The 25,260-nt window shown below is 46.9% G+C and overlaps 1 protein-coding gene across 1 annotated transcript; it reads left to right on the top strand.

Moving 5' to 3' along the window:
* The first annotated feature begins 347 nt into the window (after window positions 1-347).
* On the top strand, window positions 348-24,981 carry Nlrp4 (NLR family pyrin domain containing 4). The gene is given in 10 exon segments (XM_028863206.2): window positions 348-672; window positions 4,266-5,838; window positions 8,884-9,042; window positions 9,408-9,507; window positions 9,509-9,576; window positions 12,585-12,752; window positions 15,286-15,456; window positions 18,459-18,629; window positions 20,118-20,288; window positions 24,319-24,981. Coding segments are annotated over 10 exon segments (2,952 nt in total). The 5' UTR covers window positions 348-395; the 3' UTR covers window positions 24,413-24,981.
* The last annotated feature ends 279 nt before the right edge of the window (window positions 24,982-25,260 follow it).

The raw sequence follows: 25,260 nt of genomic DNA, 5'->3' as shown, positions 1-25,260 counted from the left end.
CAGGCAGCTGTGAGCGTGTATACACACACTCACACACACACACACACGCACACGTACACGTACACGTACACGTGCCGGTACTGAGAACCTAGTCTCTCTGTCAACCTGGAGCTCACCAAATTTGGTTAGACTAGCTGGCCAGCAGGTCCCAAGAATCCTCCTGCCTCTGCTTTTCCAGTGCTAGGATTACAGGCCTATGTCACCCCTGCACTAGTATCCAAACATATGTCCTTAAACTTGCTCAGCAAACAAGTCACCAGCTCAGCCACCTCCCCAATCCCTTGGCCCCATTTTTTTTAATAACTCACTGCTTGCCTGGTTTTCCCACAGATCCGATCTGTTTCTTACCGCTGGTGCTCGTCTCTGGAGACGCGTCTGTTCTTCCGTAAGACAGAATGGCGTCTTTCTTTTCTGATTATGGCCTTATGTGGTACTTGGAAGAACTAAACAAGAAGGAATTTATGAAGTTTAAGGAGGTCCTCAAGCAGGAGATCATACAGTACGGGCTGAAACAGATTCCTTGGACCGAAGTAAAGAAGGCTTCTCGGGAAAACCTTGCCAACCTCCTGGTGAAATACTATGATGAGAAGAAAGCCTGGGATGTGACCTTCAGAATCTTCCAGAACATCAATAGGAATGATCTCAGTGAGAGGGCAGCAAGAGAGATTGCTGGTGAGTTGGTTAAAGGGCCTTTACAGTGCGGGTCATGTCATAGTTTTGATAACGCTTCCTCATGCCCATCTACCATAGGACCAGCAGGTGTCAGGCCAGGGTGGGGGGCATATTATGCTTCTTGAGGAAGGAGGCAGATTCATGTTGACATGTTAGCTCTGATCTGTGTAGTCAAATGTGTGAGGGCTTCATGCCCTAACCTACCTAGTTCAACTTCTACCTCAGGACCTGAGTGATTTTACCCTTGCATCAAAACTGGAGACTTAGCTCCAGAGTTAGGTGGTGGCCCTGTGGATTTGGGCTAGCAGCAACAGAAAGCACCTGCTTATAGATCACATCATGGGGCCCGGAAGGTGGCTCCATCTGGGTAAATATCTCAGCAGCCGCCTAAACGCCAGGTACTGTAGCAAGCTCAGCCATTCAGCGTGGTGAGTTCTAAGCCAGCTGAGAAGAAACTCGTCTCCAAAAATTAGATGGAGGGGCTGGAGGGGTAGCTCAGTGGTTAAGAACATTTGCTGTTCTTACAGAGGACCTGGGCTCAGTTTCCAGAATCTACATGGTGATTTTACAACACCCAAGTGTCAGGGAATCTAGCGCCCTCTTCTGTCCGTTGAGGGCACTGCACACATGTGGTACACATACATGCATGCAGACAAAAGCACCCATTAGGCATAAAATAAAACAAATCTTTAAAAAAAATAAAAGTATAGGGCAGCTGAAGAAGACACCCAGTGTCAGCCTCTGGTCTCCACATGCATGTGTACTGTGCCCCTCCCCCTACTCACCCCCCACGTACACATCATGTCTGTGTTTGAAACAACTATGTAATCTGGTATGACCCAAGATTCCTCAGTCTTTGTGTCGGTTTCGATCTTTAACAAGCAAAACTCTGTAACAGAAAAGCCATGTTTCATAAACAGTGCACTCTTAAGAGCCACACACTATATGTATCCTGATATAAGATATCATGGTGGGCAGCGGTGGTGCACGCCTTTAATCCCAGCACTCTGGAGGCAGAGACAGGTGGATCTCCAAGTTTAAGGCCAGCCTGGTCTACAGGGCGAGTTCCAGGACAGGCAGAGCTACACAGAGAAACCGTGTCTCGAAAAACTGAAGAAAAAAAATAATATGGATGCTTTAGGATTCGATTCATTTCTTGTCTTTGAAGTTCTGGTGTCTTACTTTAGAAGCCTAGATAGAATTCCGCCCCCCCACCCCGAGCTCATTGTGTTTGTGAGTCAGTGATAATCTTAAATCTGCGGCTACAAAATATTCTTCACTCCCCAGTCTTTGTTTGTTGTTTAAAAATGGTCTCTGTGCTGTTATTTCTATTCCCACTTGTTCTGAAGACTCCAGGTGTACATGGTAAATCATTAATTTAGGATTAACAGAAGAACAGTGAGGAACTATTTCATGTGTGTGTGAGCGTGCCTTGACGAATGTATGGGTACCGTGTGTGCACTACCCGAGGTGGCCAGAAGAGGGCTTTAGATCTTCTGGTATTGAACAGTCATGTGGATGCCTCTCTGAATGCTTGGAACTGAACCCAGGTCTTCCTGGTGCTTTTAACCACTGAGCCATCTCTGGAGCCCCATGTGTTAGGTCTTCATACGATGCCTTATGTATATCTTTTCATCTGTTTGTGCTTGAGGCTGGCTTTTGTTTCTCACTGTCCTTGTTCCCTGTTCAGCTACTTCTAGTCAATAACAAACCCACCTGTTGGCTTCTTTGGACTTTTCTTACATTATTATTTGTGTATGGACACACATACACTTGCATACCATGGTGGAAGTCAGAGGACAACTTGAGGTAGTTAATTCTGCTTCTATCATTTGGGTCTCGGGGACCAAACTCGGGGTCGTCAGACTTGAGGGCAAATGCCTTTACCTCCTAAGACCCCCACCGGTTGGTTCTTAAATTTCATTAAGACATTTTACATATGCAGTTTGTCTTGGTTTTTGTTAGTCTCCATTTATCGCCCAACCTGCCTTTTATTTTTATTGAACACCTTTGAAAAATGGTTATACTTGGCATAAGAGATGAGTTTCAGTATAAGACTTTCATATGTGTGTGTGTGTGTGTGTGTCTGTGTGTGTGTGTATCATTGTGCTTTGCTTACAGTACCCACCCACCCCACCCCCGTGGATCTTCTTCTCTTTTTCCCTCCCACTAGTTCCCTCTAGCCCCCTAAATAGACTCCTTCTCACTTTTACACCTTACATGTGGGAGGTTGTATATATTGGACATTTTAAAAATAACTTTTTAAAAAGCACATGTACGCATGTGGGTCTGTGTGTGGGATTACATGTCCGAGTGCAGTGCCTGCAGAGGCCAGAAGCCTTGGATCCCTCTGGAACTGAGTCATAGGCCATTGTGAGCTCCCTGACGTGTGTGCTGGGAACCATCCCCAGGTCCTCTCGAAGAGTAGCCAGTGCTCTTGACGACCAAGCCATCTCTCCAGCCCCATTAATTCTAAACTTTTAATGTCAGTGTGATAGAACCTGTCTTCATTGTTATGGAGTCAGTCTTCTATTGACCGTGATACAGTTTTTTAGTTTGGTGCTGTCATGGCAACCATGTGCAATTACACTCTCTTGCTATGTGCATCTATGTATGTGGTACAGGTTGACAAGTTTGGGGGGCCATGCAGACTTCCATACCTAGTTGGTCTTTCTACTGTCCCAGGAGAACAGCTGTGCACAGCACAGGGTTCTGTATGGCCCAGAGAGTTATCCATGATAGCCATGCTTTGGGTTTTGAATGAATACAATGATTAAGTACATAGCAATTCAAAGTAAAATCATAAATAGGAGGTAGGTAGTAGAGATAGGTAGTAGATAGTAGTGATAGGTAGGTAGATAGAGAAGTGATAGGTAGGTAGATAGATAGCAAAACATCATCAAAATGGGCACACAAAACATTCCATAGAAATTGACTGGGGAGGCCTCTTTAAGAGAGCCGTCTGCGGTTCCCAGGCAGGAGAGTCCCAAGCAGGCAGAGCGAATCCTCTCAAGTGATGCTCCCAACTGAATATAGTGGGTTCCAGCTTTGACCTCCAAGCACTGCCCCTAGTGTGGCAACAAGTAACTGCCACACCTGCCTATGACCTGCCCTTGGGGCGTGGCTGAGATGGGGACCCCTTAAGAGCCAGGATGTGTAAGTGCTTGCTGAAACAGCACGTGATAGTTTAATAACCTAACGTTCATGAGACACACACACACGGAAGCTGTGCCCAAGGGCCAGTGAAAAGCTCACATTAACCAGCATTGTTCTGGGCCCACAGCTTACAGATTCCTAAAAGCATACATCGTCAGCGGGCTGAAAAAGTGGCTCAGTGGTTAGGAGCATGCCCTGCTCTTGCAGAGGACCTGAGTTCGATTCCCAGCACCCGTGTGGGGTGGCTCATGGCCAAGTGTATCTCCTCCAGTGAGAGGAGGAGGTTCAGTGCCTCTGAGCTCCACAAACACAAGAAACCAGAAACACACACATAGTGGTTTTTTAAGGGTACATCCTGAGAATTAAAATGTCAAGGTCAGATCATATACAGGTGAATGCTTAACTTTGATGTGTTGTGGATTTTTTTTTTCTCTCAGGACACTCAAAGATCTATCAGGCTCATTTGAAGAATAAGTTGACCGAGGATTGGTCCAGAAAGTTCAACATCCCAACTCAGGATTTCCTGAAGCAGAAGTTCACTCAGGATGAATGTAATCGTTTTGAGCTCCTTTTTGTTTCCAAGGTAACCGAGAGGAAAACACACACGGTGCTTCTGAAGGGAGTGGCAGGAATCGGCAAGACACTGATGTTGGCAAAGTTAATGCTGGCCTGGTCGGAAGGCCTGGTGTTTCAGAATAAATTCTCCTACATCTTCTACCTCTGCTGTCAAGACGTGAAGCAATTGAAGACAACGAGCCTGGCCGAACTGATATCCAGGGAGTGGCCCAGCCCCTCAGCTCCCATAGTGGAGATATTATCCCAACCGGAGAAACTCTTGTTCATCGTTGACAGCCTGGAAGGGCTGAATTGTGACCTGACCGAACCAGAGTGGGAGCTGTGTGATAACTGGGTGGAGAAGCGGCCGGTGAATATACTGCTGAGCAGTTTGCTCAGGAGGAAGCTGCTCCCAGAAGCCTCGCTCCTCCTCACAGCTACCCCAGAGACTTTTGATAAACTGGAGGACAGGATCGACTACACAGAAATGAAAATCATGATGGGCTTCGATGAGAGCAGTAGGAAGATGTATATCCGAGGCGTGTTCCAAGACAAGACCAGAGCCCAAGAGGTCCTAAGGCTGGTGAGAGCAAACGAACAGGTGTTCAGTATGTGCCAGGTCCCTTTGCTCTGCTGGGTGGTGGCTACTTGTCTAAAAAATGAGGTAGAGAAGGGAGGAGACCTGGTCTCTGTCTGCCGACGAACCACCTCCGTGTATACCGCTTACATCTTGAATCTGTTTACTCCCCAACGTGCCCAGTATCCAAGCCAGAAGAGCCGGGATCTGCTGCAGAGCCTCTGTTACCTGGCCGCCGAGGGCATGTGGACTGACAAGTTCGCGTTCAGCGAGGAAGACCTCAGGAAAGGGGGGATCCTCAGCGACGACATCTCGACCCTGCTGGACATCAGGCTGCTTCTGAAGAGCAGGGAATCCAAGCTTTTTTACACATTCTTCCACCCGTCTATCCAGGAGTTCTGTGCCGCCATCTTTTATCTGGTGAAGAGCCATGGGGACCACCCAAGCAAGGATGTCCGAAGTGTCAAGGCACTCCTGTTTACGTTCCTAAGGAAAGTGAAAGTACAGTGGATTTTTTTGGGCTGCTTCATCTTTGGCCTTTTGCACAAATCGGAACAAGAAAAGCTAGAGGTGTTTTTTGGCCACCAGCTGTCCCAGGAGGTAAAGCAGATGTTGTATCAGTGCCTGGAAACGATAAGCGTCAACGAAGACCTTCAAGAGGAAGTGGACGGCATGAAGCTGTTCTACTGTCTGTATGAGATGGAGGACGACGTCTTCACCATGCAGGTCATGAGCCTCATGCAGCATATCAAGTTCGTGGCTAAGGATTACTCCGATCTGATTGTCGCCGCTTACTGCTTAAAGTACTGTTCTACGCTGAGGAAACTCTCCTTTTCAACCCAAGATATCCTGCAGCATGAACAGGAATGTAGCTATATGTGAGTCCATTCACCGTCTTGTCTGTCTCGTACTCCTCGGACTCTGCCCCTGTGCATTGATGATGGCTAGAGAATCCTGGTTCAAAACTCACCCTAACTGGTTGTCCAATGCTGAGGGTCCAGCCCAGAAACCACATACACACACACAACAAAAACAGGCTCAGCAGGTTGTGTGTGTGTATGTGTATATATGTATATGTGTGTGTGTGTGTGTACGTTTTATATATGTGGATATATATACATGTGTACATGTGTGTGTTTGTGCATGCATTACATATATATGTAATGTAATATATATTAGCTATATATAATGTAATATATATTAACTATATATAATGTAATATATATTAACTATATATAGTTAAAAAGCTATCAGTTTGAGAGTGGAGGGTGTGATGGTTGGGAGGGGGAAAGCGATATAATTCTGTTTCAATTAATAGAAATATATCTTTAAACAATACATTTTAAAACAAAATAGAGCTTTTAAGGGGAAAACCACAAAAGCCACTTTTTGTCGACAGCTTCCGTTCTTACGTTTTTGGTTGTGAGCCTCGCCTTTAACGGCTGAGCCATCTCCCCAGCCCGACAGCGTCCGTTCTTTGAAGATTTTTTTTTATTTGATGCGTATGTGACTGTACGTGAGTATGCACATGTGTAGAGACACCTCAGTGGCTGGAAGTGGGCATCAGGTCCTCAGGAGCTGTTATTACAGGTGGTTTGTGCACTGCCCCAGTGTGGGTTCCGGGATCCAAATTCTTACTCTCTGAAGAAACATAAACACTCTTAAATTAACAGGGGCACTGTCTCCAGTCCAACAGGCTCCATTTTGAGCCCGGGTAGGCTATTTGATCTTATTGTTTATTTTTTGTTAATTTTTTTCTGAGACAAGTCGCTGAGGCAAACCTGGAACTCAGATATCCATCTGCCTGTCTCCAGAGTACTGGGATTAAAGGCATGCACCACCATGCCTGGCTTTTTTGATTATTATTAGTTGTGCCTATTTATAGAGTAGCAGGTGATGTATCAGTTCATCATATCCAGGGGCCAAGGAAGTGGCGCAGTTGGCATAGTATTACTATAGTAACGCACAGGTCCTGGATTTACTCCCCAGCATCATAGAAAACTGAGTACAGTGGTTCATGCCTGTAAGCCAAGCCACTCAGGTAGTGGAGGCTCATCAGAAACTCAGGGTCATCCTTGGTTATATAGCAAGTGCAGAGCAAGCCTAGAATCCATGAGACAGTGTATCAAAAGAATAAAAAATAGTAATCGAGCTGAGTCACATATGAGGTCTTGTAACCCTTGTAAACCCAGCACATGGGAAAACTGAGGCAAGAGGATCTCTGAGCATTTTAAACTAGTCTGGGCTGCATACATAATGGGTTCCAGGTCAGTCTGGTCTAAAGAGTGAGATCCTGTCTTCCCCCTTGCCCAAAAGAAAAAGTCAAACAACAGAAATACATGTGTATAATTTGTGATCCCTTGGCTCTATTTTTCTTCCTGAGGTTAGAATCGAGGGCCTCGTATGTGCTAGGCTAACACTTTACCGGGAACTGCGGCCCCAGCTCATTTTTTCTTTTTTGAGACACGGTCTATCCTTCTCTCCATTCTGTAATCAAGGCTGGCGGCAAACTTCTGAGCCTTCTGCTGCAGCACAGGCTAGGCTGGCTCTTTAGGAGCCCTGGAATTTGCCCTCAGGACTTTTCCTTTTCTTAGTTCCAGTGACCTCGTCATCAAAACAGCAGTGGTATTAACCCACCCTAGTGTGAGGATGGAGTGTGGTGGTCTCTGCCCCTCCGAGATATGAGTGACACACTCGGTCTCTTCCCCCCGTCCCCTCAGACTTTCCTGATCTCCCAACTGCAAACCGCCTTTTGAAAATGAAATGTTATAGGGAGTATGGGGACTCCAGGATCCACATTGTTTTTAAAAAGCCTGTGCATAGCCACAAAGACCTATAATCCCGGCACTGGGGAGGCAGAGACATGCAAGCACATACCTGCACACACATAGACAGGTGCATGCAGTCACAAACGTGCACACACAAAACCATGTTATAAACTGACTCATATTCAGAAATCACGTAAGGTGAGCTGGCAAGATGGCTCAGCACTTAAAGGTGGCTGGACTCAAGTCTGATGACCTAAGTTCAGTCCTTTAGACCGTATGGTAGGAAAGCTGATTTCTACAAGTTTTCCTTTGAACTATACGGGGGGGGTGGTGAGAGGGAGAGAGCTGTTGTTAGAAGGCAAATTCAATTATCCTGTTAGAGGTGGGGAAAGTGGGCAGAGAAGTCAGGTATATTATCCTAGATTATATGCCCAGCACGGAGTCACAGCTAAGCCTGAGCCCAGGAGAGTCTTGCTCTAATTTCTGACTCGGTGGCTCTGGCATCCTGCCTCATTCTCATTCTAAGACCAGCAAGGTTATCTGTAAGGCAGGATTCTCGGCCTCAGCACCCCCAAGGCATCTGGGTTGTCTATCCTGCCCTGGGAGCGGGGAGTGTAGGTGAAAGTCCCAGCCAAACCTGGTTCCCAACATTTAAGGTTCTCAGAAACACTTCCGGCCTTTACCCAATAGATACGAACTGTACCTCTACCCTCAAGCTATAACAACAGAATCCCCACAGACCTTGCCCCGTGTCTGGCTAAGAACTTCGAGCCTGAACTTAGCTGGCTACCCTAATTTGGGGAGTCGGTTTGCTACACTCATGCTGTGAATGGATTGACTTAACTGTTTTTGTAAATGAGTAGGATTTGAAAGCACTGGCAGGCTTTATCATTTATTTTTGTTTGGCATGTATGAATGTTTTGCCTGCATGCATGCATGTACATCGTGTGCATACAGTTGCTGTGGCGGCCAGAAGGAAGATGTCATTCCCCTGGAGTTGGAGTTATGGATGGTTGTAAGCCACCATGTCAGGGCTGGAAACTGAACTCGGGTCTTCTGCAAGAACAGCAGATGCTCTGATCCAGTGAGCTGTCTCTCTAGCCCCGTGAATTAACTTTCCAACAACGAAATGTCTTCCTTTCTCCTCCGTTCCAGGGAAAAGCTACTCGTCTGTTGGCAAGAGGTGTGCTCCGTGCTCGTAAGGAGTAACCACATCAATGAACTCCAGGTGAAAGACACCAACCTCGACGAGTCAGCCTTTTTGGTTTTGTATAATCATCTGAAGCAGCCGAGCTGTGCCCCTCAAGTTCTTGAGTAAGTTAAAGGTCAACTTTGATTCGGTCATGTCACGGAAGTAACTACCTGCGTAAATGGAGGCTTACAACCTGGCCGGCGTGGCATGGCTAGCGGCCATTGACAACCACTCTTCACTGGGGGCTGTCCCGTGAACTGTAGGATGAGGAGAGCACGTGTGGGCTCCTCTTTCTAGATGATTGCTGGCCGCTTCCTCTCGTGGCAGCCAACCTAGCCTCCAGACATCGCTCAGAGTTCCACGGAGAGGAGAAAAATCACCGCATTTGACAGCCAGTGAGCTGTGATCACTGGGTCATTGTGGGACATAGGAGGTCAGAGACAGAGCTCAGGCTGGACGGGGACTGACGGATCTCTTTGTTCCACAGGGTGAATAACGTGTCCTTCCTGTGTGACAACCACCTCTTCTTCGACCTGCTGACCCACAACCATAACTTGCAGCATCTGAACCTCAGCCTCACGTTCCTTCTCCCACAGCGACGTGAAACTGCTGTGCGACATCTTGAGCCAGACAGAGTGCAACATAGAAAAGCTGCTGTAAGTCTTGGCGTCCGCCTAGCTCGCTGACGTCTCCTGGCTGTGATTTAAAAAAAACAAACAAACAGAAAACACCCCGGCAGAAGCAATGTTAGAGTAAAGGGGGGTTCATCGAGTTCAGAATTCCAGTTCACAGGGGCCACCGCTGGTGGAAGTCAGGGTGGCGGAAACTCCAAGCAGATAGTGGCATCACAGTCCAGAGCAAAGAGCAGTAGATGAATGTCTGCATGCTAGTGCTCGGCTAACTTTCTCCATTGTATACAGTTCAGGCTCCTCCTTCCTGAGGAATGATGCCACTCATGGTGGGCGGGTCTTACCACCTCAGTTGCCTTCATCAAGAAATCGCCCATAGGGTTGAGAGCACTGGCTGCTCTTCCAGAGGTCCTGAGTTCAATTCCCAGCAACCACATGGTGGCTCACAACCATCTGTAATGCCTTCTGGCATGTAGGAATATATGCAGACAGAGTACTGTATGCATAATAAACAAATATTAAAAAAAAATGAAAGAAAGAAAGAAATCACCCTAGACATGCCCACAGGTCATCCCCATCTAGAGAATTCCCTCATTGAGACTCCCTTTCTAGGTGACTGTAGATTGTGTCAAGCTGACAATCAAAACCACAGGAGGACTACAGTTTTGTTTTGTTGTTGCTTGAGACAGGGTTTCTCTGTGTAACAGTCCTAGCTGTCCTGGAACTCACTCTGTAGACCAGGTTGGCCTTGAACTCACAGAGATCCGCCTGGCTCTGCTTCCTGAATGCTGGGATTTAAGGCATGGGCCACCACCACCCGACTAAAATGTGTAGTCCAGGCTGGCCTCAAACTCGTGATCCTCCTGCCTCCTCTCCTTCAGCAAATTCTACCAGCATGCACCACCACAACCGGCCCTGTTTTTCTACCGTTCATGTGCAAACTCCGTCACCTTAAAAACTGACGACACTAGCTGGTGAGATGGATCAGTGGGTTAAGGCACCTGCTGCCAACCTTACAACCTGGGTTCTGTCCCCAGGACCCACGTGGAGAAAGGAAAGAACCGACTTCCACAGGTTGTCCTCTTTGGCTCCACATGCATATAAATTAGTAAATGTCATTTTTAAAAAATTAAAACCCTGGGCTGTTAGGAGCACTTGTTGCTCTCCCAGAAGACCCGACCGAGTTCAATTCTCTGCACCCACATGGTGGCTCCCAGCCATCTGTAGCTCTAGTTCCAGGGAATCTGATGCCTTCTTCTGACCTCTGCAGGCACCAGGTAATGCATGTGGCGCACAGACACATGCAGGCAAAACACACGTGAAATAAATGCATAAGTCTACTTTTAAACCTTTTTTTTAATTAAACTGATTATGGAATGTGAAAGTTGATTTCTAGATAGCTACAGCCACTTAGGAAACTGTTGCCTCTGTCCAGCTTCCGTGGATTCTGACATGCCTTAAAACTCAGAACGCTCATTGCTAAGTGTACGTTGGATGGTTGCCGTGACTCCATTTGCTGGAAGATGCCATGCAGAATCATGCATGGCAGGTGTTCATACTTGAAAAGTTGACATTCTGACCGGCAGGAAGCTAGATGAGAAACTCCATGGCTATTGATCAGATCTAGATGGGTCTCAGGTACTGATGTGGGGTGAATTGGATTCAGAAGCATATCGTGTGGTTCACATATAACATTCAAAGATGGACAAGACTGTGTGGTATTAGAGGTGAGGACAATGGTTCCTTGTTTGGGGCTAGTGACAGAAAAGGGGGTGGGGATGAATATGGAGGAGTACAGTTCCTGATATGTGCAGTCCTTGGCCTATTTTTTTCTGCCCTGGATACAGAACTGGTGTTCTGTATGATTCTATGGTAGTCATGCTTCTGCTTTTGAATAATTGAGTCTATTGAGTATATAGCACGAAAAACTAAAGCAAAAATCAGTAGCAAGCAGCAGAAAGAAGGCACAGAAAACTAGCAAATTATCGTCAGATCAGGCACCAGCATGTCTATCAGAGACAAGGCTAGCCCAGTGAGAGAGAAAACTAAAGATAGCATCCAATGGGGACCAACAAACATCCAGCGGAAACTGACTGGGGAAACCTCACTGAAGCAGTCAGAGGGAATTCCTGTAGGGCCCCCAAGTAAAAGAACAAATGATAGAAGATAGATAATGTACAAAAATAACATGAGCGAGACAGGTGCTTACACTCGTCCAGCAGAAATGAAGCCTTGAAACAGCCCCGTAGGAGTTGCCCATGGAGAGAGAGTTCTAGGCAGAGTAGAGTGTTCTCTCCACCCATGAGTCCCTCCCCCTTCCCACCCTCCTTTCCCACTGCAGGCCACTGGCATTAAACAGTAAACAGTAGTAACCTTGTTGACACTGGCGTACCTTCCCAGGAACACAGTGTTTTCACACCATGAGTGCTCTCCTGTCCCTGTTACAGACCCAGAGGGGCCAGCCCCTCCCTGGACAAGGAGTCTTAGGGGACATTTGCAATAAACATGCTGGAGTCTGGGGCAGGAAAACCCCCTCACTCCCAGAGTCCAGTTTCAACAACTTAAACAGCACATCACAATTTACCAGTCTAGTGTACATTACAGCTGGTAACACACACACACACACACACACACACACACACACACACACACACACTTCAATAAATAAATCTAATTTAAAAAAAAAAGAAACTGGCCTGGAAAGATGGCTCAGCAGTTAAGAGCACTTACTGCTCATGCAGAGGACCCAGGTTTAAGTCCCAGCACCCGCACTGAATGGCTTACAACCACCTATAAATTCTAGTTCTAGTGGTAATGATGCCCCCTTCTGGCCTCCATAGGTACCAGGCACACATGTGATGTGCATACATGCATGCAGGCAAACACTTACACACTTAAAGATACATTTATTTTTTTTTTAAGAACAGTGTCAAGTTCTGCGAGGTCCCAAACCTTCACGGGGATAGCCAGGAAAAATGTTGTGAAGCCAGAGAAGAATATGACATTCTTCTTTCTCCCCCCAACCTCCCCCACAGGGTGGCAGCCTGTGAGCTTTCGCCCGATGACTGCAGGATCTTTGCCTCCATCCTGATCAGCAGCAAGACACTGAGGCATCTTAACATCGCATCCAACAACCTGGACAAAGGGATATACTCGGTGTGCAAGGCTCTGTGCCACCCGGACTGTGTTCTGAAGGACTTAGTGTAAGTGGCCGTGGCGGGAGGGACGTTGTGGAGAACTGTGGCTGGCAGGGGAGCCGGCTCGGTGGGTGAGCGTAGGTGGGTGAGCGTGCTCACCGAGGTGCATGATAGCAGCGGTACACTATCTGTAACCCCGGAGGGAGCCGAGGGGCGAAGATAGGTGGGTCCTAACGCTCAAGGAGGGGCCACATTGGTGAGCTCAGGTCTCAGAACGAGGCAGGGAGCCACTGAGGAAGACACTCATCGGCAGCCTCTGGCCCCCTCCACAGGGGCGCACATACAGCACAATACACACTGCTAGATTTCTGAGGCCGCATCAGCAAGACAGACAGTAGGAAAAGAGACAGACTAGACTGTTTATTCCAAACCGGCAGAGGACAGTCAGTCTCCTGTGGGGAAAGGGGCATCTGTGTGGCTATCTGTGAGTCTTCATAGGGGTGGAGGGAGGTGTGTTGGCATCTATAATGGGCTAAGACTGTACCTTGGGCATAGGATGCAGCCATGGGGTGCTTGGACAGTTCCACATTCTTTCCTTGAACTGTCATCCCTTTCTGTGCTTACCCACGTACCAGAGTGGGGTATTGGTAGGAATCCTGTCCGGTGACTGAGGCATCCTGTCACACACCACACAGAGAGACTAATTAGTTCTGATATTTGCTCATCGAAAGAGCCCAGAGCAGAAATTTCAAAGCCTAAACCTAAGAATCACAGACAAGCTGAGGGGTTTGGAGAGGTGCCTCGGTGGTTAAGAACACACGCACGTGCACACACACACACACACACACACACACACACACACACACACACACACACACACTGCTCTTGCGGGGGACCCATTTGTTTCCTAGCACCCAGGTCAGGCAACCTTCACAGCTGCTTGTAGCTCTAGGCCTGAGGAGTCAACCTCTGCTGGCTTCCGTGGGTACCCTCACTCATACACACACACACACCCACTCATGACACACATGAATACACATAATTAAAAATAAAATCTTTAAAACACACACAGCAGGCTCCGTGGCACATCCCTCTAGTTCCAGCTGCTCAAGAGGCTGAGACAGGAGGGTTGCAAGTTCAAGGTCGACCTTCGAAACAGCCTCCGTAAAGGTGGGAGGAAAGAATCAACTCCGTAAAGCTGTTCTCTATACTGTGGTACGCACCCGCACACATCATAGACACATACACACAACAATACTTAAATTTTTTAATTGGCTTTGAACTGAACAGCTGCCGATTTATTTTTCTAGTTATTCCCTAACCGATGTGGCACAGCAGTGAGTTGGCGTTTAAATTGCATTGCATGTTATAAGAAGTCAGGAGGAGGTTGGAGCTAGTGTACAGGAGAGTGTGGACAGGTTCTGGACACACACTGAACCATTGTACACACAGCTCCTGAGCACCTGTGTTAATTTTGCATCCACAGTGAATCTGCCCCCCTGCTCCCCCCCCCATACACACCCCTGCTACCCATAGATACCAAAGGATTGATTACTAAGCTTCAAAAGATGCTGGATCAGACTACAGTGTCTAAAACAGACACATAGACCTGTGTCAATAACTTGTTTCTGGCGTGCAGTGTGGGCTGTAAGCTGGGACAGTCAGGAGAATGCCTGCGAGCCCCCTGACCTCATTTCGTACTGAATGGTCTTCTCCTGTCATTGTGGATAGAGTAAGTGGTTACGCTAACATGGAAGAAGATTAGGGTCTTTAGAATACAGAGGGGAAAGACAGATGGGTTGGTGCCTTGGAGGAGACCAAGTGATTAAAAATTTTCATATTGTATATTCCTGTATATTTCATACTGGGATAGTGTTAAACGGTCAACTTGGCACAATGTAGACTCACCTGAGTCTCAGTGAAGGATTGTGTAGATCAGGTGGGCCCATGAGCTTGTCTGTGAAGGATTGTCTTGATTATGTTCATTGATGTGGGAAGACACAGCCCACTATGGGTGGCACCATTCCCTGGGATTAGGTCCTGGATTACCTAAGAGTGGGAAACTTGAGCTGAGCAGTCGGCATGCATGTATTAGTTCTCTCTGGCCTTGACTCTGGATGTGGTGTGACCAGCTGTTCCAAGATCCTGCCCCCCTCGACTTCCCATAATAAGGAACTGCAATCTGGAATACTGAGTTAAAATAAAACCCCTGTCCCCAAAGTTGCTTTTTGTAAGGATATTTTTGTCACAGCAACAGACATGAAACTAAAACATATTTGCATATTTTTCATTTTATTATATAAGACAACATGGATGTGGTTGCCTATATTACAATAATCATATAGCCATAAAAAGTATCATTAAAGCCAGGTGATTGAGGCATTGTTAACAAAGGATTTAGATTAACATCAGGGAAGGTCTTCCAAACATAAGCATTTTCAATGAATTTTACTCCACTTCAATACTAGATCTAATGTGTGTCAGAAGAAACGATAAGCCAGACATTCCTTGTCTTGCTTGAATATTTTGTTACTGTGTGTAAAGTTGTGGAAATGTTACATCCCCCGCCCCATCATGTGCCCATCTTCCCCTCCCACAGGTTGGCCAACTGCTCCCTCAGTGAGCAGTGTTGGGATTACCTTTCTGACGTTCTTAGGCGGAACAAAACCCTGAGTCACCTAGACATCGGCACCAACGACCTGAAGGACGAAGGACTGAAGATTCTCTGTGAGGCTCTGAGTCTCCCGGACAGTGTCCTGAAGTCGCTCTGGTAGGTTCCTTCGAGCTTGGCAGTGGAGATCCTGTCTAGGAATCCTGACATCTATGCCTAAGAGTAGGGAGGTTACAATGGCCCATCTCAGCTTCCCGATGAGCCTTTCCCGGGACAGATCTGACCTTGACCTCTGTGTCACTGTTCTGGTGTGTGACGGGCAGCCACTCAGAATATAGACACAAGGGGCTGAGAGAAAGGAATGGTGACTTAGGTACAAGAGATGGTTAAGATGTTGGGGTGGATGTCATCACATGAAAAACCGGACCCTAAGTTCTGGATATAGAAGGGTGTATTTGTGATTTTTCTCATTGTAGGTGATGAATACCTGGCAGAAGGGACCTATGGGAGTCAGGGTTCATTGTAGGTTATGGTATAGAATGCTCTAGTCTCTCCTGGTGGAGAAAAAGCATGGTAGAGTGGCCTCGTGGTGGGAGTGTGCGTAAAAATTCTTCACATCTTTGTGCATCAGGAATCCGAGAGTGGGACCAAAAGTGGGGGTAAGGACAGAACCCTTAAGCCCACACCCAGTGGCCCGCGTCTGCCTGTGGGACCCCAGTATTCCAGAGGGACCGCAACCTCCCAAAACAGTGCTCCCATGTGGGGCAAGTGTTGAAACATAGGATCCTGCAGGGAGACATTTCAAACCCCAAGAAAGAGTAAGACATAGAAGAGGGTCCAAACACGTGTGTGGCCGGGCGGCGGTGGCGCACACCTTTTTTTTTTTTTAAGATTTATTTATTATGTATACAGCATGTATGACTGCAGGCCAGAAGAGGGCACCAGATCTCATTACGGGTGGTTGTGAGCCACCATGTGGGTGCTGGGAATTGAACTCAGGACCTCTGCAAGAACAGTCAGTGCTCTTAACCTCTGAGCCATCTCTCCACACCTTTAATCCCAGCACTGGAGAGGCAGAGCCAGGCGGATCTCTGAGTTTGAGGCAAGATCCAGGACAGGCACCAAAACTACACAAAGAAACCCTGTGTAAAAAAAACCAAACAAACAAAGCCAGGCGGCGGTGGCGCACACCTTTAATCCCAGCACTCGGGAGGCAGAGGCAGGCGGATCTCTGTGAGTTTGAGGCCAGCCTGGGCTACCAAGTGAGTTCCAGGAAAGGCTCCAAAGCTACACAGAGAAACCCTGTCTTGGAAAAAAAAAAACAAAAAAAACAGGTGTGTGGATTAGTTAATGTGCATGAAAATTCTACTTAGAGGAAAATTAACAGTGGGAAGAGAAATGACAAGACTCTTAATTGCAGATTATAAAGTTGGGAGGCGTCTGTTTAGTGTGGTTGTTGTTTTGCCCGTGCCCAGTAGATTAGTATTTCACGATCAAATGACTTTCTGTGAGAAATCCAGATGTCTGGGACTTGGGAGAACAATTTTACGCCATCTGTTGTGAAACCTCAGAGTCACGACATTTTTATCCTCCCTAGAAGGGATTAAGGAACAGAATGAAAACACAATGTGTTTTTTTTCCCCCCTCTAATAATGGCTTTGGCTATTTTTAGAAACTAAAAACCACTGAAAATGTCAGAAATAATATATTTTAAAAACATTAAAAGTATCTTACGATTTTCCCAGCATTATAAAGTAGGAAGAAAAAGTATTTTTAAAAGTATAAACCACTTGAGGTTCTGAAAATACTGAATGTGTAACTAAAAGTTGGTGGGGAGAGGGAAAATCGTTTTTCTCCAGTGGCATGTCATGGAATGTCAGGTGGCTGGCTCACAACCACTAACTACAGCTGTAACCCCAGCACTTGGGAGATGGTCTTAGCAGTCTCTCTGGGAATGAAGGCCAACCTGGGCCAGAATGAGACCCTACCCCACCCCCATCCCAAAAAAAAAAAAGCAGATAAATAAAAAAGGGTAAATAAAAAGCATATGGTACTTTCAAAAAGCCAAAAATACAAACACCTTAAGAATAGGAGGTAGAAAGCGTCACTTGAAATACTTTCACAGGTTAGTTGTACGCGGAGCTGGGGAGACGGCTCAGCACTTCAGAACACTTCTTCTCTTGAAGAATATCTGAGTTTGGTTCCCACCACCTAAGTCAGTGGTTCACGACCATCTGTAACTCCAGCTCCGGGAGATCTGAATGTCTCCTCTGGCCGCCGAGGGCACCTCCTGACATGTGGCAGGCACACACACAAGCAGTGTTAGATTCACACAGGTATTTGGTAAATCAGAAATGGGCTCCTCAGAAACAGCCTCGTCCACTGGTGCTCATAAAAAGCAGGTGGATATATGATAGTTCAGGAAAAGAGCAGACTTCAACAAGTGTTCCCAGCCATCTGCCCTTCCGTGTGGGTGGCGGAGGAGGTAACACCACACTGTCTTTCGTCCCTTGATGCGAAGTGTAGAAACCGTGAAAGTGGCAGAGTAGCCCTCCCAATCTTGCCTTAGCCATGGTTCGGGTCACCCATAGTCAGTGTCCCCACTCCATTTTCATATGGGTCACCCCTAGTCCACCGTTGCTCAAAAGTATTATTTAATAGGATATTGTTCCAACATTTAAAAATACCTACTTACCTCATAGTGTGTGTGTGTGTGTGTGTGTGTGTGTGTATGTGTGTGTGTGCGCGCACGCGCGCGCGCTCCTCAGTGTATGTGCATGCACCGCGTGCCTGCAGGTACCCGAGGAGGCTGGAAGAGAGAATCAGATCCCCTGGAACTGGAGTTGAAGGTGGCTGTGAGCTGCCTGACATGGGTTCTGGCAACCAAACCTGGGTCCTCTGCAAGAGCAGTGTGCTCTCAGCCTCTGAGCCATCTCCCCGTCCCGTTTTAACTTTGTTACACTGTACTGTGTTGGACCTGCTTCACCATCCTTAACATCTCGGTGTGCCTGGTTTAGCTCGTTGTCTTCTGTGGACCACTGAGAAGATGGCGTCATCTGAAAGGCTCGGTCCTGTCCGCAGTCTCCGGCATCACTGAGTCTCGTGGAATGCTTCCTCTTTGGGCCAGGGGTAACCACTGTGTTGTGATCTTTCCCTTGCAGTTTGAGGTGTTGTCTCATCACCTCTAGCGGCTGCCAGCACCTGGCTGACGTCCTCAGCAGCAACCAGAACCTGAGATGTCTGCAGCTTTCCCACAACAAGATCGAAGACACTGGGGTGAAGATTCTGTGCGATGCTATCAAACAGCCCAACTGTCGCTTAGAGAATCTCGGGTGGGTCACCGAGGTCATGGCTGTGTCCCTACGGGTGACAAAGGTGGGAGATTAATGTGCAGAAAGAGATACCAGAACTCCACAGGGACAGTGTAGCAGGTAGCACTGGTTGTGTTAATAAGCCACTCCGAAACCACAAGACCGGAAGTGGTGGGCCTGTAATGCTGGCTCATTGCTAGTCAAGCCAGGTATGATTTATCTCCACTGGGCATACCTGTAAAACTTGATCATCCAGGGGGGCTGTAATATGGGGCAACCTCACTGTTGGGAATAGAGGCAGGAGAGGTGGATGGTGCATGCATGGATGCATAGATGGATAGGTAGATGCAGGGATACACGGATAGATGCCAAGATGGATGGATGAATGAATGCCGTAGATGGGTGGATGATGGATGGTTGCATGCATGGGATGGATGGTTATTACATGGATGGATGCATATTTGGTTGGAGGAGTGTATAGATTATTGGATGAGTGCATGAATGCATGGATGACTGAACATTTGGTTGGATGAGTGTATAGATTTTTGAATGAATGTATAGATACATGGGTGGGTGGGTGGATGGATGGATGGATAGATGGATGGATGGGTGGGTGGGTGGTGGATGGATGGATGATTAATGGTTGCAGGCATAGATGTTTAGTATTCATGAGTTGAGGCATGTATAAGATAGATAGCTATTACATGGAAGGGTGCATATATGGATGATAGATGTGTACAAAGATGGTTGGATGGATGCATGGATGGATGTCCACTGGAGATGACAGGTGTGACTAGCCCACATCTCATTGACTTATTTGTCTGGACTAACTGATGTGGCGACTGCTTTGGCTGCCCTGACAAACATAGATTGGATGGCTCTTATGGCAGAGATTTATTGATAGATGCAGTGTAGAGGCTAGAAGTGAGATCACGCTGTTCTGTCAGCAGGGTTCCTTTAGAGGGCTAAGATGGGGAGTACCTCCAAGGCTCTTCTCATCGGCCTGAAAGTGGCTGTCTTCTCCCTGTGTCTTCACAGTTATACAAGATTAGATCTCACCTTGTTGTCTTCATTATAACTCAGTTTCCTCTGTAGAGACCCTGTCTCACAATCCAGTCCCATGAGGCTCTGGGGATTAGAACTTTGATGTACAGATGTTGAGGGGACATAGTTTAGTTTATAGCAAAATGAATCTTCAGGGGTTCAGATCAAAAGGAATCAAGATGTCTGAGGTGTAGGCTCGGAGCCAGGTATTACCTAGTGCCAGGTACAGTTTCACCCCAGGTTCAAGGGCTGGGACAGCAGACTATTAGTGGAACGGGCTAGTTCGTTTCACCACAGGCACGGGTACAGAGAATGGGCAGCTGTGGTCACATCTGCCAGAGAAGGGGATGTGATGTCATGAACACTGGGCTTTTAGAGACTGTCCTTAGAGGCTGTGGTGTGAGTGTAGGCTAAATGGCCAAGTCGCTGCTCACCCATTAACGTGGAACTGTTCTTTTGTTGCAGGTTGGAAGCCTGTGAGCTAACCAGTGCCTGTTGTGAAGACCTCGCTTCTACTTTTACCCAGAATAAGGCCCTGTGGGGGGTCAACCTGCTGCAGAATGCCTTGGACCGCAGTGGCTTGACTCTGCTGTGCGAGGCTCTGAAAGAGCACAACTGTACCCTGCATGTGCTCGGGTGAGCGGCCTCTCTTCTCCCCGATGGGAAGAGCCCTTAGGCCTACGGAGGGATTAACCGAGAGCTGAGATGTGCAGCTAATGACATAACATATTAATTGAAGATAGAAATCAGGACTGGGGAGATGGCTCCGTCCATAGAGTGCTTGCCACACGGGCGTGAGGACCAGAGTTTGGTCCCCCAAAAACTACGTGAAAAAACACCATGGGTTTTGCGCTTGTAATCACAGTACTGGAGAGGTAGAAACAGGAAGGAGGGTCCTTCATGCTCAGTGGCCAGCCAGTCTACTGGAGAGGTAGAAACAGGAAGGAGGGTCCTTCATGCTTAGTGGCCAGCCAGTCTACTAGAGAGGTAGAAACAGGAAGGAGGGTCCTTCATGCTCAGTAGCCAGCCAGCCAGTCTGCTGGAGAGGTAGAAACAGGAAGGAAGGTCCTTCATGCTCAGTGGCCAACCAGCCAGTCTGCTGGAGAGGTAGAAACAGGAAGGGGGATCCTTCATGCTCAGTGGCCAGCCAATCTAGATAAATTGGTGAGTTCCAGGCCAAACAAGAGACTAATGGGGGTGCTCTGAGAACATTTAAGACAGGCTAAGTGAGCTAGAGCGATCCACTTGTAGATAAAGCTTTATATTATACACTTGTCATGTGACTATATGGCATATAAACATATTTATCAAATAAGTATATTCAGACCACTTTATATCAGCATAAGATACTCATAAATATGGTATGTATTATATATTATCTTTATAATCCTCAGCATTTATCTTTGTGATTCATCCCCTCTCCCCTCCCCACCATGGTCTTCAAACCTATCTAGGTTAAAGTAACTCTTGGAAAGTGTATAGGTGACTCCAGGCTACATGCGTGGGAGGATTGTGTACAGGAGAAGGTAGAGACTAGAGGACACCCTCTGATGCCATCCACCATCAGATGCCATCCAGCTCAGTTATTTTTTGTGATGGGATCTCTCACTGGAACCTGCGGCTAACCAGTTCTGTTAGAATCTGCCAGTCTCTGCCTCCTTGGTTCTTGGACCACAGGCATGTGCCACTGTCCCAGCTTTTTATGTGGGTGTTGGGGATCAACCTCGGGTCTTCAGGCGTGTGTGGCAGACACTCTTCTGGGAGAGCTATCTCCCCAGACCCCAAGATCGGGCTCATTTTAGGTACTTTGTTAGGCCACTCTTTTCTAGAAAAATCAAAACCTTCTGAGGTGTCCAACCTGACATCGCCACATGGCCACACATATACAGTTCACACTCAAAGCCTGTACAATTGGTGTGCAAAAAAAAAAAACCAAACCTTACCGTTTTGTGTAAATTTATAATTTTGTGCTAGACCTTTTCATAGCTGCCCCCGGCTGCATGTGGCCCATGGCCTGCAGGTGGAATATGCCTGCCAGATGTTGGGTTAAAATGTTTATAACTCAGCTGGGCGGTGGCACATGCCTTTAATCCCCACACTCGGGAGGCAGAGGCAGGTGGGTCTCTGAGTTTGAGGCTAGCCTGGTCTACAGAGTGAGTTCCAGGACAGCCAGGACTACACAGAGAAACCCTGTCTCAAAAAAAAAAAATGTTTATACTTCAGCTGTCTCTCCCGTGAAGATACAAGCTCACTTCCTGAAGATTTGCTCTTGCAAATCCCCCCCTCCACTCCCTGGAAATGTTGTGTGCCTACAAGATTCTTTATTTGGTTTTGGCTAGAGGTTGAGAAGGGTACCAAGCTGGAGTGGGTGCCTAATGAGGTAGAAAGAGGTGAGTTGTCTGTCATTTTCTGAGCCATCCAGCCCTGCGCTGCATTCCAGCTCCACCATGTTTATGCTGTACCCGTTGCAGGCTTTGATCTGCAAAGTAGGAGTCGTTATTTGACATGAGAAGTTCAAAACTGGACAGATGTCAGATAAGGTGGTAAATATTACAGAACCAGGCAAGGTTCTGCTGCTCTTGTTGTTGTTGTTGTTGTTGTTGTTGTTGTTGTTGTTCTTGTTGTTGTTTCTTGCCCTCCTGCAGCGCCATGGAAAGTCTCAGAGAGACTTGTGCTGCAGTGAATCTATGCCCTAGGAACATGGGTCCTTCCTATAAAAGACCTACTTGAAACATAAAAATGTACATGTGATGCTTTGAGCGAAAATGTCTCCCGTAGGTTCAGATGTGCGAACACGTGGTCCCCAGTTGAGAGTGCTCTTTGGGTAGGTGTAGGAGGTGTGGCCTTGCTTGAGGAAGTATGTCACTGGGCCGGGCTCAGAGCTGGCAAAGCTTCCTAGCATCCCTAGTGTGCTTTCTCTGCTTCGTGCCCGTGGCTCAAGAGCAGCGTCAGCCGGCTGCGCCTGCTGCCACCGTCCCTGGCACAGTGGTGATGGACTCTTACCCTCTGGAACTGTAAGCCCAAACTGATTCTTCCCGCTGTAAGTCTTGCCTTGGTCATGGCGTTTTATTACAATAATAGAAAAGTAATTAATACAGAACTGAAACGGAGGCCGGAACCAGGGTGTGTGTGTGTGTGTGTATGTACACATGCATGAGAAAGTTAGCCAGAGGGCTAAGACCAGACACTCGATAGATCTTGGAAAGCATCGTTTGGGGCTTGAAGGAAAAAACAAAACTCTCAAGCCCTTTTTCCATGTTTTCTATCCAAAACCCTAAGGCTCAGATGAGATCATTGCTTCCTACACCACCCACTGTTCTGGGTGTTGACATCAAGTTGTAATAGACTCCAGTTGGGTTGCAGAATTCAGACCACCGGAGTGGCCAAAGTAAGAGATGTGAAGGGAAGCTCAGCCAGGTAACATGCATGCAGCAGAAGTGTGAGGACCCGGGTGTGGATCTTGCGGTGATACATTGTGTGCCCTAATAAACTGCATGAGGATCAGAGGACAGAGCCATCTATTAGATTAAACATGGAGGTCAGGCAGTGGTGGCCCGCACCCTTAATCCCAGCACTTGAGATCTCATGCCTTTGCTTAGGAAGCACACACACTTTTAATCCCAGGAAGTGATATGGCAGGGCAGAGAAAGGTATATAAGGTGTGAGAAGACAGGAGCTCTCTCTCTTTAGCCTGAGGATTTCATAGAGGTGAGAACTAGTGGCTGGCTGCTCTGCTTCTCTGATTTTCAGCTTTCACCCTGATATCTGGCTCTGGATTTTTTATTAAAAGACCATCTAAGATTCTAGCAATTAACTTTTTAGTTGATTGTGGTCTCATGTGTCTGTAACCATAGTGCTAGGAACAAGGGTACAGATGCGGGGGGGGAATTGGTTCTAAAGTTTGCTGCCAGTCAGTTCATGAATGGCAAATTCAATGAGAGACCCCGTCTCAAAAAGATACAATAACTGAGGACCCCTGACATTGACCTCTGGCAGGCATGCGCGCACACCCAAATACCAAGTCAATTAAAATTTTTTTCCTTTGTGTTTATTTTTATGTGTATGGATGTTTTGCCTGAATGTATATCTGAGTGCCACATGCATGCAGTAGCCTTGTAGGCTAGAAGATGGTGTCAGATCCCCCTGGAAATGGAGTTACAGATGGTTGTGAGCTGCCATGCTGGGAACTGAACCCAGGTCCTCTGCAAGAGCAACCAGTGCTCTTGACCACTGAGCCACCTCTCCAGTCCCCAAATCAGTTTTTAGTGGAAGAATTAGGATAGCGTGGATATGTCTCCCCACTTGGAGGCAACGTCGGGGTCTCCCGAACTTGACCTTGGCAAACAAAACTTATGGAGGGAAAAGGAAGTGTTGGAAAGCACAAAAAGGAAGTGTGATGGAGCCGGAGAAACGGCTTTTCAGTTCAGAGCTTTTGCTGCTCTTACAGAGAGGTCTCAACTTCAGTCCCCAGCACCCGCCATGGCAACTCACAACTGCTGTAACCCTTGTTCCAGAGGATCCAGTGACCTCTCCTGACCTCTGCAGGTCCCTGCACCCACGTGGTGCGCATAAACTCATACAGGGTCACACACATACACATAAATAAGAAAACTTATAAAGCTGAAGAGTGAATTAATTCGGGCTTTCTGTTTGTATGTCTTTCTAGGCTGCGAATCACTGACTATGATAAGGAAACCCAGGAGTTTCTGATTGCCGAGGAGGAGAAAAATCCCTACTTGACCATCCTAAGCAGTATATAAGCTGGAGCAGAAAACAAGAGTGGACGTTCCAGTGCAAGAAATAGGAGTGTAGTCTGACCCCAACAACCTCCAGGAGTAGGGTCCTTCTTTTGGCCCACTTGTATGCAAAAATGAACAGATCACTAACATTCCAATGAGATAGGATTTCTTTGCCTCCCCCGCCCCCCCATCCAGACGTTTCGTAAGATAAATGTGGCTTTTTGTTTGCGGGACAATCAAAGACCTACATGCTAAAAATTACTACCGTATAATGACATTTTCCCCACATTGATAACGTTAAGCACCCCATATAAAGTGTTTTACCTTTAAATGCTTTGGCGGTCTCTTAAAATGAGATTTGCATGTTGGTGGATTACTAGAGCCGTGATGGTTATATAGGCAATAATGGTACCCCAGAGAGTTGTTGGAGAAATTTTAATTGGCTGTGCATTGGAAACCTTTAGGAGAGGGCCTAGACCAGGCACTGTACTCAGATAGTGGAAACTGCTGTTTTGTGTTTTATATTACATTAAATAATAATGTAGGCATTTTGTAAATCTACTGACTTCTAGTCTCAAATGTTAATACATACTTAGTGGGTTTTTTTTTACTTTTATACAAATATTTGTGTGTGTTGCAATAAAAAAAATTTACAAAAACAGGCTGAGAGCTGAATTTAATCTACGTATTCTAGTTTCCTAATGTGCATGTTTTCTTAGTTGTGTATGCTTTTGTGTATGTGTGGGTTGTGTATACACGAGTGTGGGTTCCTGCAAAGGCCACAAGAAGGCATCAGATCCCTTGGAACTGGAGTTACAGACAGTTATGAGCTGTCAGCATGGGTGCTAGGAACTGAACTTATGTCCTCT

The sequence above is a fragment of the Peromyscus leucopus genome, chromosome 1 (genome assembly GCF_004664715.2).
Source record: "Peromyscus leucopus breed LL Stock chromosome 1, UCI_PerLeu_2.1, whole genome shotgun sequence".
NCBI lineage: Eukaryota > Metazoa > Chordata > Mammalia > Rodentia > Cricetidae > Peromyscus > Peromyscus leucopus.
The sequence above is the reverse complement of the archived record's forward strand: the minus strand, read 5'-3'. Positions and strand labels throughout refer to the sequence as shown.